General features: G+C 41.6%; 1 protein-coding gene across 1 annotated transcript; it reads left to right on the top strand.

The window, feature by feature from the left end:
* Positions 1–1,193: 1,193 nt before the first annotated feature.
* On the top strand, positions 1,194–12,609 carry LOC138370633 (uncharacterized). Its single transcript, XM_069335231.1, has 15 exons — positions 1,194–1,352; positions 2,113–2,255; positions 4,100–4,265; positions 5,167–5,243; positions 5,425–5,566; positions 5,729–5,824; positions 6,063–6,151; positions 6,440–6,533; positions 6,730–6,788; positions 7,128–7,246; positions 7,434–7,599; positions 10,142–10,306; positions 10,510–10,655; positions 11,540–11,639; positions 12,365–12,609. Exons 1-15 carry the CDS (start codon positions 1,295–1,297, stop codon positions 12,470–12,472), a joined length of 1,728 nt encoding a protein of 575 aa, XP_069191332.1. The 5' UTR covers positions 1,194–1,294; the 3' UTR covers positions 12,473–12,609.
* The last annotated feature ends 623 nt before the right edge of the window (positions 12,610–13,232 follow it).

The raw sequence follows: 13,232 nt of genomic DNA, 5'->3' as shown, positions 1-13,232 counted from the left end.
GTGATTGTTAAATCGGTTACTTAGTTGAATTATTTTGATACTGATTAGGTTTGTGTAATTTGCTCATATGTTCCTGTATGCTGGACATAAGAATCATGCTGGTATAAATTAAAGTAACTTATATCACCCATTAATCTGTATGTTATTCTGCCTCACACATTTTTCTTGAGAGTGAACCTTAAGTCTAAGACACTAAAACTTGCTTCGAAGCTTCAGTGAGTTTTCATTAGCACATACGAATATGTCGTCAATATATCTACAGTATATACTAACACTCAGCTCTTCCATCTGAAGGGTAGATGACTCATCATGAGACATAATTGCCTGGGGGAACAAGACCCCCCAATGAAGACAGCATTGCTACACCAACTTCGATTGAATCTGGATTATACCTGGAGGAGGAGATTCTGGGAGTTCTTCTACTCCCGAAGCCCGGCCTGGAGCCTGGCTTGACTTGTGAGAGCTTGGTCCAACACGCTGTTGCTTAGAGCTGCCCGCAGGCCCACATATCCTAAGCAGAGAGACGATCCCAATAGTTTAGGTGCTTTATCGTGTCCATGCGTGCCGTATATGTTCTCCGTATTCCCTCTGTTTCAGCAATCTCTCCTGCAGAGCGTACCCTCTGGGCACATATAAGGAGCTTCGGTCGTGAAGGCCCTCAGTATATCCCGCAAGATTGCTCGAGGTACTTTTAGTGCAGGGAGTTACTCCTGTTGATAAGAGATAGTCCAGTATTATGTTGTTTGGTCCTGTCCACCGGTACGTTAGTGAACAAACGTTCAACGTCAGGGGGAAGTTTGATCCCGCGGGGTTCCTTCATTTTAAGAACATCGATGAATTTCTCACCACCGACCAAACTCCCCCATAAATTTAGGGAAGAATTAATCGATGGGGAGATAGGGAAAGATAGGTGGCAGAGGAGGGAGGGAATGGGGAAGGGTGAGGGGGAGAAATACCCGGGTGCAGCCAGGTACCCTTCCAAGTAGATATATAATTTTTTTTTTAATATGTCAAACTTGATAAATCGTTCCATGTAAAGTTGTTGTTGAGACTATGTAATAAACCAGGTGTGCTGGTCGACCCATGAACCTAAACACACGGGGGAGCAGGTGAGAACTGAAACGGCTGTCGCTACTGGGAGACACGCCAGATGGACGCACTTCATAGTTTTATCCTGGAATATCTGCTGACGCACGCGACTATCGTCAACAAACAGGGGATCGTGCGACCACTGGGAGGTATATAAGAGTGGGATCCACGCTGCTCCCGCACCACAGTCTCTTCAGCGGCAGACATGGCTGCGGGTGTCCTAGTGAAGACCTGCCTGCTGGGGGCCCTCGCCTTCCTCTCAGGTATCTCCTCACATACACTCACATAGAAGCATACATATACATGCACCCGCACGAATACAAGTGTCCAAAACACATATTCGTGTATTATAAAACTATCATTTATCACTTCATCAAGCAATGCACATTAACATTAACAGATGTTTATGTGCATTGCTTGATGATGGTGATGAAATGATCACATTAACATTGATCATTTCATCACCACCATTGATCACTACATCACTAATATTGTATTTCACTAGTATTTCACACTATATCATTAAAACCACATTATTTTCACTAGCATTTCACACTATATCAATATAATTAATATAATGTGAAATAGAAGAACTTGAGGGAACATTGTCACCCTCTTATATATGCTACTATGGCGAGTTATAAATGTGATTAACACCAAGACTTTGGTCTAAGAGCATCCCAGCAAATGGGTAGACTAAGCAACATACAAGGACAAGCAATACGTCCAAGGCTTACAGCTATAGCATTTCAGAGCATTTGTCCGTATTGTTGTAACTAATACACATAACTCACTGTAACGTGATGTAGCAATGAGAAAATCCATAGGAGCCGTGAAGAGGATTCGAACCTATTCTCTGGGTATTCCGAAGCACACGCCTTAGATAATCCTTTCCCCCATGTCGTGGCCTAGTTGTATAAGGAGCATGCTTGGGAGTACCCAGAACATAGGTTCGAATCCTCATCACGGTTCCTACGGATTTTCTCGCTGTAACTAATGTTTTATGTCGTGGTTGTTGGGCAGGAGCGCATGCGCAGTGTGACAATGTGGTCATCACCAACACATGGCCAGGTAACTACCAGGCCGAGTTTACCGCCACCGCTCCTGCAGCCATCAATGGTCTAAGTCTGGACGTGGTGTTCAGCTCACCGGTCGACGCTGTTGATGTAAGTCGGCCATGTCCAGCCTATCGATGTTGTTGATGTATGTTACTGATGTACAGTCTAATGATGTTGATGATGTAAGTTACTGATGTACAGTGTACAGTCAGAAACTGATGTACAGTCTCTTGATGATGTTGATGTAAGTTAATGATGTCCAGTCTCTTGATGCTGTTGACGTAAGTTACTGATGTACAGTCTAATGATGTTGATGATGTAAGTTACTGATGTACAGTGTACAGTCAGAAACTGATGTACAGTCTCTTGATGATGTTGATGTAAGTTACTGATGTACAGTCTAATGATGTTGATGATGTAAGTTACTGATGTACAGTGTACAGTCAGAAACTGATGTACAGTCTCTTGATGATGTTGATGTAAGTTAATGATGTCCAGTCTCTTGATGCTGTTGACGTAAGTTACTGATGTACAGTCTAATGATGTTGATGATGTAAGTTAATGATATCAGTTTCTTGAAACTGTTGATGTAAGTTACTGATGTACACTCTAATAATGTTGATGATGTAAGTTAATGATGTACAATCTAATGATGATGTTGATGTAAGTTAATGATGTCTAGTCTATTGATTACGCTGCACTTCACTATTTCACATTACAACTGACTGGATGTTTAACTGAAGGTTGGGAAATTTATCTTGATTCTTCGACAAACCTTTATATAAAAAAAAACATTAAAATAAACAGAAAAAAATAAAAGAAAATATTGTTTATTTAGCTGCGGAGCAATACAAAATGGAGCCACGTTTGAGTTGCATTACGGACTGAAAGAAGACTGACAGCGTAACACGTAGATGATGACCAGACCACACACTAGAAATTGAAGAGACGACGACGTTTCGGTCCGTCCTGGACCATTCTCAAGTCGATACAATCGACTTGAGAATGGTCCAGGACGGACCGAAACGTCGTCGTCTCTTCAATTTCTAGTGTGTGGTCTGGTCATCATACTTCAGCCACGTTATTGTGACTCATCGCCTGCATAACACGTAGATGTTTAACGTCAACATAAAACTCTCATTATTGGGATTCAAATCACAGCAATTTCCTGACAAACGAAGATGGCATTGTATGCGTTAATTCCCCCTGTGATGTTGGACGTTCATAAAATCCCCCATTATGATATCTAGAGTAAATAAAACCGTTCACTGTGATGTGTGTTCGTTAGACTCTCCACTGTGACATTTAGAGCACATATAACCCTCTAGCGAGATGTTTAGAGTACAAAAACCCTTCAGTGTGATCTTTAGATACATAAAACTCTCCATTGTGATGTTTAGAGTGCATACAACCCTCTAGCGAGATGTTTAGAGTACAAAAACCCTTCAGTGTGATGTTTAGATACATAAAACTCTCCATTGTGATGTTTAGAGTGCATAATATTTTCCACTGTGATGTTGAAAGTTCATAAAACCTTCACTGTGCTGTTTTGAGTTAATAAAACTCTCCAGTGTGATGTTTAATGTAAATAAAACTTTCCACTGTGAGTTTTTAAAGTTCATAAAACTCTCTAGTATGATGTTTCCAGTTCATAAACCCTTCCAATGTGATGTTTAGAGTAAAGAAAACCTTCCAGTGTGATGTTTAAAGTTCATAATACTCCACTCCACTCTCTAAAGTTCAGCTCCACTCTCCGTTGAGCTGTTCATTAAACTCTCACTGACATTAAACTCTCACTGAATTGAGAGCTCGTTATATATAGTTGACAATCTCAATCGACTTGAGAATGGTCCAGGACGGACCGAAACGTCGTCGTCCCTTCATTTCCTAGTGTGGGGATTGGTCAACATACTTCAGCCACGTTATTGTGACTCTTGGTTATTATCCAACAGTTCTACGAGGGACAGTCGACCAAGGTGGACGACACTCACTACACTCTCATCGACAACAACATCAATGTGGCTGAAGGGGCGCAAATCAAGTTCACCTTCCAGGTCCATTACTCTGGAGTCACTCCTCTGGTCATCCACGAGGTGCTGAATGGCGCAGAAATCTGCGGTAAGTCGAGGTGCAGCTCTGCTACTTTTGTGTGTGTCTGTGTCCAGCTTCCTGCCTTGTTTACCTAGCAGTTTCACGTGCTATTTGATCAGGTTTTAATGGCTCCTAAATACACAAGTAGATGGTGACGCTGACGAGTCCGGACTTGGTAGCTGTTCCCTATTGGGACTTAACGAGTCGGGTGTCGTTAACTTATCATCGAACGAATTATTAACGGTCATCAAATTCTCGAAAATCCATTTTCTAATTGATTAAATCAACTATTATTAAACTGATTATTCAATAAAAGATGGAATGCGCTCTGAATATCAGGAGTATCAGTTCCAAAAAAGTTTAAAATGCATAAAATTTAATCCAATTTCAGCAGTTGCAAGAGAGGTATGGTAAGGTAGTTATCAGGAGAAAGTATTAAGCCAGTATCACTGCATAGCACTTGGAAGGAATAGTGCCTAACCTCTAGGGCGATCAGGGATAGAACACCGACCTGCAACAGTATCAAGAGAAATTAGGATTTTGGGAAAAAATGAGTAACAACATTTATCTGTATTCGTTATTATAGAATTTTAGTTTAGATTGATTTTCGATTTATTTAACACATTCTTGCCACGAAAAGCTGCACCCAGGTGTAAAATTTTGTCATTAGGACGATCACCATATAAAATGATAGCAGAATTATTACCTTCGTTGCTACATGTCTAATTCACATCCATTCTCAAAACGACTTTATTATTGCCAAATCCATCTAAGTCATCTGTCTGCTATCTTCACATATTTTCTCGTTATCCTCTCGGCTTCTTCATTCCCTCCAGCGACTCCTCATTTTCATCATATTTTTTAACTACCTATGAGTAGTCACGCTCCCTCGAGTAACATTAACTTGTTCACCATTTTTTCCTGACAGACTCGGCCTTCACCACACCCGCGCCCATGGAGAACCCTTGTGCGGCCACTGGCATGAGTCCCTACGACTACAGCCAGGTTAGTACTTCGCTAGCTTCGCGCCTTTAAATGCAACAAACTCGTAGCTTTTTAGTTTCGGAGAATACAGTAACGAGCTGCTCTTAAAGCGGACATTGACTGTATTAATATCCTCACGCTCAGGTACTGTGTATCTCTGTCCTTATCCTCAGGAACTGTGCATATCTCCCTTCACCCTCAGGTACTGTGCATGTCCTATGTGTTCTATGAGGCCCAGCGGTCAGGTCCTCTGCCAGCAGACCAGCGCGTCACCTGGCGAGGAGACTCTGCTCTTGACGACGGCTCCGATGTGGGCCACGACCTCACTGGCGGCTACTACGACGGTAAGACGTGACTGAGAAAAGCTTGGGTTGAGTACCTTTGAGAGCGATTAAGGTTCCGTCGGAAGTTGGAAAATTGCTTCTATATGATTTGACCTCAGTGAGAGTAGAGAATGAACAGGTGGAGATAAACAAAGTCTTGTAATTCCTGTTTTTCGTTTCCAGCTGGTGATCACGTCAAGTTTGGGTTCCCGATGGCCTTCACCGCCACAATGTTGGCTTGGGGTCTGATTGACTTCGCCGAGGGACACCAAAATGCTGGTGAGTTTTGCTGTATATATAGCATGTAATATGTTATTCAGCATATCCGTGATATTCAACTGGGGTTACCTCAGTGTTTTAATGAATATATCTTATGAATATGGATATGTTTAATAGCACGTGTATGTACACAGATGTGCTTCATCAGTAATGTCGTTATTAGAAACTGCGCAATATACCAGCAGTCGATCTAAGTCTCGCATGGCACTGAGATAATTCTGGTGTCTCCCCCTCACAGGTCAGGTAGAGTACGGTCAGGCAGCTCTCAAGTGGGCCACAGACTACTTCCTCAAGGCTCACACCGCCCATGATGAATTCTACGGCCAGGTCAGTAGTAGCTCTTCGGTGCCTTATGTGTCAAAAATAAACAAGTTGTTTACATTTTCATTAAATACGATGCAATGACATTGTTACGGACTGACCGCGAGAGGCTACAAGCAGGGACTTTTATAAAAGGAAGAGTGTTTGTAGAGAGAGAGAAAAAAGAGTATTTACAGAAATGAAGATTTATCTTCTTTTGAGTTCGCAATTCTGTCCTTATTGCTCATAGAATTATCTCCGTTTTTGTAGTATTTTACTTTATATATTTTTTCCATTAAATTGTCATTTCTTCAGGTGGGCGCAGGTGGAACCGACCACGCCTTCTGGGGCCGCCCCGAGGACATGACCATGCAGCGACCTTCTTACAAGATCGATGAATCACGCCCAGGTTGGTGACTCCAGACGCTGATATAGACACTCTGAGGTTCATAAAGCAAATAAATTGTCTCCTAGAGCTAATATATTAGTTTTGTTGTCGTTGGGTTATGAGCTGGAGTTGAATTGTTGCCAAAAATGTACCGTCCACTGAGATGAGTCTTGGCAACGTTGTTATGAGGGATGCTGAGCTTCACTGTCTCCTACAGGTAGCGACTTGGCTGCTGAGACTGCTGCCGCACTCGCTGGAGCATCCATCGTCTTCAAGGTAATAGTTAATAATTACATTATAAATTTTTACTTTCGTATAACAAGCTTCAGGGAAAGTTTAACTGATATAAAGTATCAGTTAAATATTAACTGATACTTTATCTTAAGTATTCTTTATCTTTAAGTATTTTTTTGACACTGTCATCCCTTTCTCAATGTTCTCAATGCTTGCTAATTATACTGTCGGACCTTTAATATGACTCTAGACTCATCACAATTTTCTCTTACCATGTCAAATAGTCACCTGTTATTGTCTTAACAGGTGACTATTAACTACTTTTCAAAAGCTGTCTCGTTTTGTAATCTTGTTATACATCTCAGTTATCGATCTTGTCAGAGCGTGGACCCAGCTTACTCCGACGAGGTGCTGGGCGTGGCCAAGGAGCTCTTCGAATTTGCTGACAAATACCGCGACATCTACGACAACTCCATCACAGACGCCACTGCGTTTTACCAGTAAGTGCTTCGTAATCTGATGTGCGAGAACGTGTAATGTGTTATACTGATCAGTCAATAAGATCACAAAACCACGAGCTGGTCAATATTATGAGGCCAGTATCATCTGTAAGCTGCACCACCAAGCTAATTGCATCAGAACAGAGCACCACACCAGATCAGCAACACACCTTGTCTCTCCCCACAGCTCGTGGAGCGGGTATGGGGACGAGCTGGCTTGGGGAGCCCTGTGGCTAGCCAGGGCCACTGGCGACGACTCCTACCTCACCCGCGCTAAAGGATTCTATGACGAGTTCAGCCTTAATGGAGATGTTGTGCAGTTCGCTTGGGATGACAAGAGGGCCGGAGTCTTCGTAAGTCATTCTTAAACTATTGTATTTATTCGTAGCTTGTTTACCGTATGTATTATTTACAGTATTGACCCTTAACCTTATTGTGATACACGTGTGAGAAAAGCCACAAAATATATTAGTCATGCAAAAATTCACAAATATTAAACTAAAAATAGTAAACATGCAGCTGTGACAAATTCCGAAGATACGTTACTGAAGTATTATGAAAAAAAATCTTATGGTAAGGCCTGTATTATGGAAATGTATTATATTATACATCTATATCTATATACAAAAAAGATGTCTGCTTGTTTATATGTCAAGGTTGTAGGTCCGACTCTTGGACTCAGGTGACTGTCATAGGCTGGGTTGTGGTTGTAGGTCCGACTCTTGGACTCAGGTGACTGTCATAGGCTGGGTTGTGGTTGTAGGTCCGACTCTTGGACTCAGGTGACTGTCATAGGCTGGGTTGTGGTTGTAGGTCCGACTCTTGGACTCAGGTGACTGTCATAGGCTGGGTTGTGGTTGTAGGTCCGACTCTTGGACTCAGGTGACTGTCATAGGCTGGGTTGTGGTTGTAGGTCCGACTCTTGGACTCAGGTGACTGTCATAGGCTGGGTTGTGGTTGTAGGTCCGACTCTTGGACTCAGGTGACTGTCATAGGCTGGGTTGTGGTTGTAGGTCCGACTCTTGGACTCAGGTGACTGTTATAGGCTGGGTTGTGGTTGTAGGTCCGACTCTTGGACTCAGGTGACTGTTATAGGCTGGGTTGTGGTTGTAGGTCCGACTCTTGGACTCAGGTGACTGTTATAGGCTGGGTTGTGGTTAGCCCTGTTGACCTCCTCCCTCCCTAAAGGGGAGTCTGATCTAATGACGCTCTCTATGAAGTTGGTTGAAATGAAATCGTGGCCGCTATGTCAATAGAGTTTCACCTGTTTCAAAACATTCAGAATTCAGATATTCACTTGCAAAACGCATGTGTTGATGGCAGAATTGCGCTCTGCCGGCACTAACACTTAATGTTGCAAGCTGTAGGGATCGATCCATACACCCGGTCTCCGTCTAGTATCCAATTTAGATAGTTATATTTATGCACATGTATAATCAATGAGCTTTTAACGTATAATCCGCAAACACAGACCTACAAAACTCTCCCTCAGTAGCCTAGCCAACAGTGAAAATAGAGACCTACAAAACAGTTTCTCTATAATTAATGATACCCAACCTTTTTGGCATCATTGCCCTATTTTCTAATGCTTCAAACACCTGCCACACTTTCATGATTGAAAAAATTTGTCTCATCTGGATAGGCACTTATGGCTAATTTTAAATGATTCCGATTACCAGTACTCAGAATTTAGGTTCCGTGACCTACCAGAAAACATTTTACGACCCCACTATGGGAACCACGGGCCTATATTAAAGAATTCTGAAATAATATTTATGAAGAATCTTCATTTAAACATACGAACAACTGGGATATTAAACAACATTTGTTATTATATAATTAAGACAAACATTTTTTTATAGTGAGCCAGTATGTTTAATAGTACATCATATTTTGTCCGGTGTGAATTTTGATTACGTCAAAATTCGATGTATTTGCTAGGCGGTGGGTAGTACCGTAATCACCACGTAATGCATGATGACCACAGCAAACATCACAAAATTAAGAAACAATTAAAAAACGTTTCGGTCCATCCCGGACCATTATCAATTTTGATAATCATTATCAAGTGGTGTGTCAAGTCCACATGATCAGTCATTATCAAGTGATGTGTGGACCTGACACACCACTTGATAATGGTCAAGGACGGACCAAAACGTCGTTGTTTCATCATATTTTATGTGCGGTTTGGTCACATCTTCAGCCACGTTACCGAGACTCATCTTCTACACGTAAGACGTGTTAGGACCAGATGCTTGACTTCAAAATAAACGGAATAACTCTGCTATTCGGTCTTAGAATAGCAACTGATTCTAAGTTCGATCTTAGAACTGAAACTAAACAGAATTCAGTTTCAAATAAGGTAATATCTCAACCAATAAACCTTCATGGAAACATTTTTAACGTAATTTGTTTAATCATTTTATAAAGAATAACGATATTCCCATTAATCCCTTGTAAGCTACAGTGCCCTGTGTATCAGACAAGGGGTGCCTTATCCTGATAGCTCCTGTCTATCGGAAAACGAATCTGACTTATATACGTTTGGACTTGCGTACCTGATCGTTAAGTTGAAGTCTCTACATCAGAAGAGCTTCTAGATGGGTCTGAAAAACTTAGCTTGCTTACCAAAGTTAACTGTTGAGTGACTACAAACAACACACAGGTCCTGCTTCTTATCACTGGTTGGGTTGGTGGTTAAGCTCTTCCTCTTAGGGAAGCTTACACTCTTGCTACGACAGTGAGCTTCAAGGATAACCAATGAGAAGGGTTGCACAACTCTACGATTACCTCGTTCTTGCAACAAATAACTTTCAGTTGTTATATTTCATTGATAACTAATAAATTAAGTTTTCTGACTATTCCTCATTTAAAAAGTTTCGCTCATTCCTGCAGGCACTCTTTACACTCTTGGACGGCTCCAGCGAGTACCAAAACGCGTTGGTCGGGTACTTGAGCTGGCTGAAGAACGAAGCACCATACACACCGGAGGGCCTCGTCTTCCTTGATGCCTGGGGCGCCAACCGCCACGCCGCCAACGTCGCCTTTATCGCCCTCTGGGTCAGTTCTTGTTCAACATTATGTATATCTTTATGTATATTAACGTATATACGAATCCCAGCATCTTCATTAGCCATAAAATAGGTGAAATGACAATCTTTTGCCATTGCAGACATTTTAAAACAGTAGGTGGAGAACGTTATTAAACTAAAGTGTCAATGTATCTTGAATGGTTTTTGAGTGCTATGTTCTTGTTCTTCCAGGCCGCCAAGAACGGCATTGACACAGAAGCCAACCAGGAGTGGGGCCGAGGCCAGATTGGCCAGCTGTTGGGAGACAACCCGAAATACCACAGCTTCGTTGTGGGCTTCGGTGTGGACCCTCCCCAGAAACCCCACCACCGCTCCAGGTAATGCTCGCGCACACACACACACACACACACACACACACACACACACACACACACACACACACACACACACACACACACACACACTAAATGACATGGATCTTGGTAATAGTGCTTTTATAGCGCTCTACAAAAATACACAAGACAAATCCTTAAATATGAAATCCCTGTGTGGACCTCTAACACCTAAAGAAACATAAAATCAAACTAGAAAATATATCTAGAGACATGCAACTAGTTCGCGTCTGAGCTGAGAGAGTTATCCAAGAGACAATGCTGGACTTAGGAGACATGATAATGATATATAAGGTTTTCAGGGGGATAGTTAAGGTGAACAAGAAAGATATGCTCATTAATGGGACTGATTGAGCAAGAAGTGTCACTGTGAGGCCATGAAAAACTTTTATAAGGTAATAAAAGTGTGAAAGAAAGAAAGTGGCATAGAGGGAGATAGAGTAGAAACAAATTCAGTCTATAAACCTGATATATGAAACCTGGGGATAGGAAGTTAGATCAGTTAGTTTTACTCACTTGGCTTAAGCTGACGGGTGAGTAAAACGGCTTGAATTTGCGCCTTCAGTGATGAAATACAGCATGAAAATTTACTGTTGCTTCTACTTCTAATCCAACTACTGCTACAGTTGCTTCAACTACTACCAGAATACACGCCTAAACAACTTCTGAAACAACAATCAGCACAACAACTACAACTGTTTATACTGTATTTAAGAATGCAAATTATACCAATATTTTCAAGGAAATATGATAACTTTTGTGATGTGTCGCACTCTGATAACCTGCACGTGTCCTCGCCCTACCAATATTTGTATCGGTAGTGTTGCGCACGACAAAGACCGTCCTAACGTGTGCCTTCTCTCCGTCAGCTCCTGTCCTAACCCTCCTGCCGACTGCTCCAGCGGCCTCTCCAACCCAGGCCCCAACCCTCACGTCCTCTACGGCGCCCTTGTCGGAGGTCCATCTCAGGTTAGTCACGACAAGCTACGTTTGAGAGACACTTAAAGAACAGATTACTAAGTCAAATGGAGCTCAGAGAGTCTAAAACACTGCGTTATGGACCACGCTCACAAGAAAGAATACTAGAAAGGTTATTTGCATTTAATATTCAAAGTTATAGGAAATAAGGGTTGTTGAATTATGGAACAAATTACCAGATTATATCAAGCTAAGGTTAGACATATATATGAATGAAGTTAGTTGGATATAAATAATAGCTGCCGCGTATGGGTCAATATGCCTACTGCCCCTTTCTGTATTCTTATGTTCTTGCGACAGAGTTAATTAGTGAAAGCATTTTAGGATATCGATTAGAAGTATGAGATCTGATTTAGTGCATTATTAAGTCTTTGATAATCCTTGAGCTGTTATTAATCTGGTCTCCTGTGCACAATGAATTAGCAATAACATTATATATGGGAAAATCTTTGGGGCTGGAGATCGAACCAGCATCCTGGGTCATCTCAGACGCGCGCTTGCTCCAAACATTTTCTCAATAAGAGGAAAAGAAGTCATTACGTCACGTATTACATGATCATCAGATTTTCTCCTTGCTTAGAAATTTCATGAAAATGGAAGAATCATATCTCATTATAGAGCATGTTTTGTTGCCATTAACTCCCATGTATTATAGCCCATTTTACAGTGTGGCTCCCATTGTATTGAACGTCTATTCATTATCTTTTTCCTACCAGGACGGTTCCTACACTGACGACCGCCAGGACTACCAGCACAACGAGGTGGCCTGCGACTACAACGCTGCCTTCTCCGGGGCTCTGGCCGCCTTGGTCGAGCTCAGTTAAGAGACTCGACCTGACTCAACACCATCTTAGAATTAGCTCACTACTTTGATTTTCTTTCTAATATACATTTGCTATTGCTGAAATGCATTATAATGCTTAAATTATACCAAAAGTCACAATAAATACATTAAAATACATTTTGTGTTATTTCATTCATGTTTTTATACACCCAGGTTATATAAACAACATCTGTTTACATATCTGACAGATATGTAAACAGGTGTTTACATATCTGTGAGATGTAAACACATATCATAGATATGTAATCAGTAACAGTGATGAAGGGGAAACTTCACAAGTTTCCCTTTTTCAATTAGGACCACTTAATGGGACCTGTAGAACGGTGATCCAGTTCTCGATTCACAATCGAGGGGCCCTAGTTCAGTCCTCGAGCAGGGTTGAAACGGTTGGGCATGTTTCCTTTCACGTGATGTGTCTGTTCACCTATCAGTAAATCCTGGAAAATGTTAGTAGTTGGTCTAACCCTAGGAGGAGCCTCTATAGGTACAGTACATGGAATCCATAACGTATTGCGCACGAGCTCACAACCGAATGGTCCCAGGTTCGAATCCTGATCAGGACGAACAGTTTAGACGTTTCCTTACACCTGACATTTCCTCCAGTGACTTGATAAGAGGAATTAGCTGCCCATTCCTCACTCAATTCCTTTTTGTGGTGTTTGGAGCTACAAGTTCCAATGTTCATTAGTAATGTTATGTTAAGTGATTCCAAGTACATTCTGGTGCAGTGTATTAAGTAT

This window comes from Procambarus clarkii, chromosome 32, assembly GCF_040958095.1.
Source record: "Procambarus clarkii isolate CNS0578487 chromosome 32, FALCON_Pclarkii_2.0, whole genome shotgun sequence".
Lineage (NCBI taxonomy): Eukaryota > Metazoa > Arthropoda > Malacostraca > Decapoda > Cambaridae > Procambarus > Procambarus clarkii.
The sequence above is the reverse complement of the archived record's forward strand: the minus strand, read 5'-3'. Positions and strand labels throughout refer to the sequence as shown.

Excerpts from the sequence above, each read along its gene's own strand:
- LOC138370633 (XM_069335231.1), top strand. The coding sequence starts at position 1,295 with ATGGCTGCGGGTGTCCTAGTGAAGACCTGCCTGCTGGGGGCCCTCGCC. Across the intron at positions 4,266-5,166 it reads GAATGGCGCAGAAATCTGCG|ACTCGGCCTTCACCACACCC; the intron begins GTAAGTCGAGGT and ends TTTTCCTGACAG. Across the intron at positions 11,640-12,364 it reads TTGTCGGAGGTCCATCTCAG|GACGGTTCCTACACTGACGA; the intron begins GTTAGTCACGAC and ends TTTTCCTACCAG.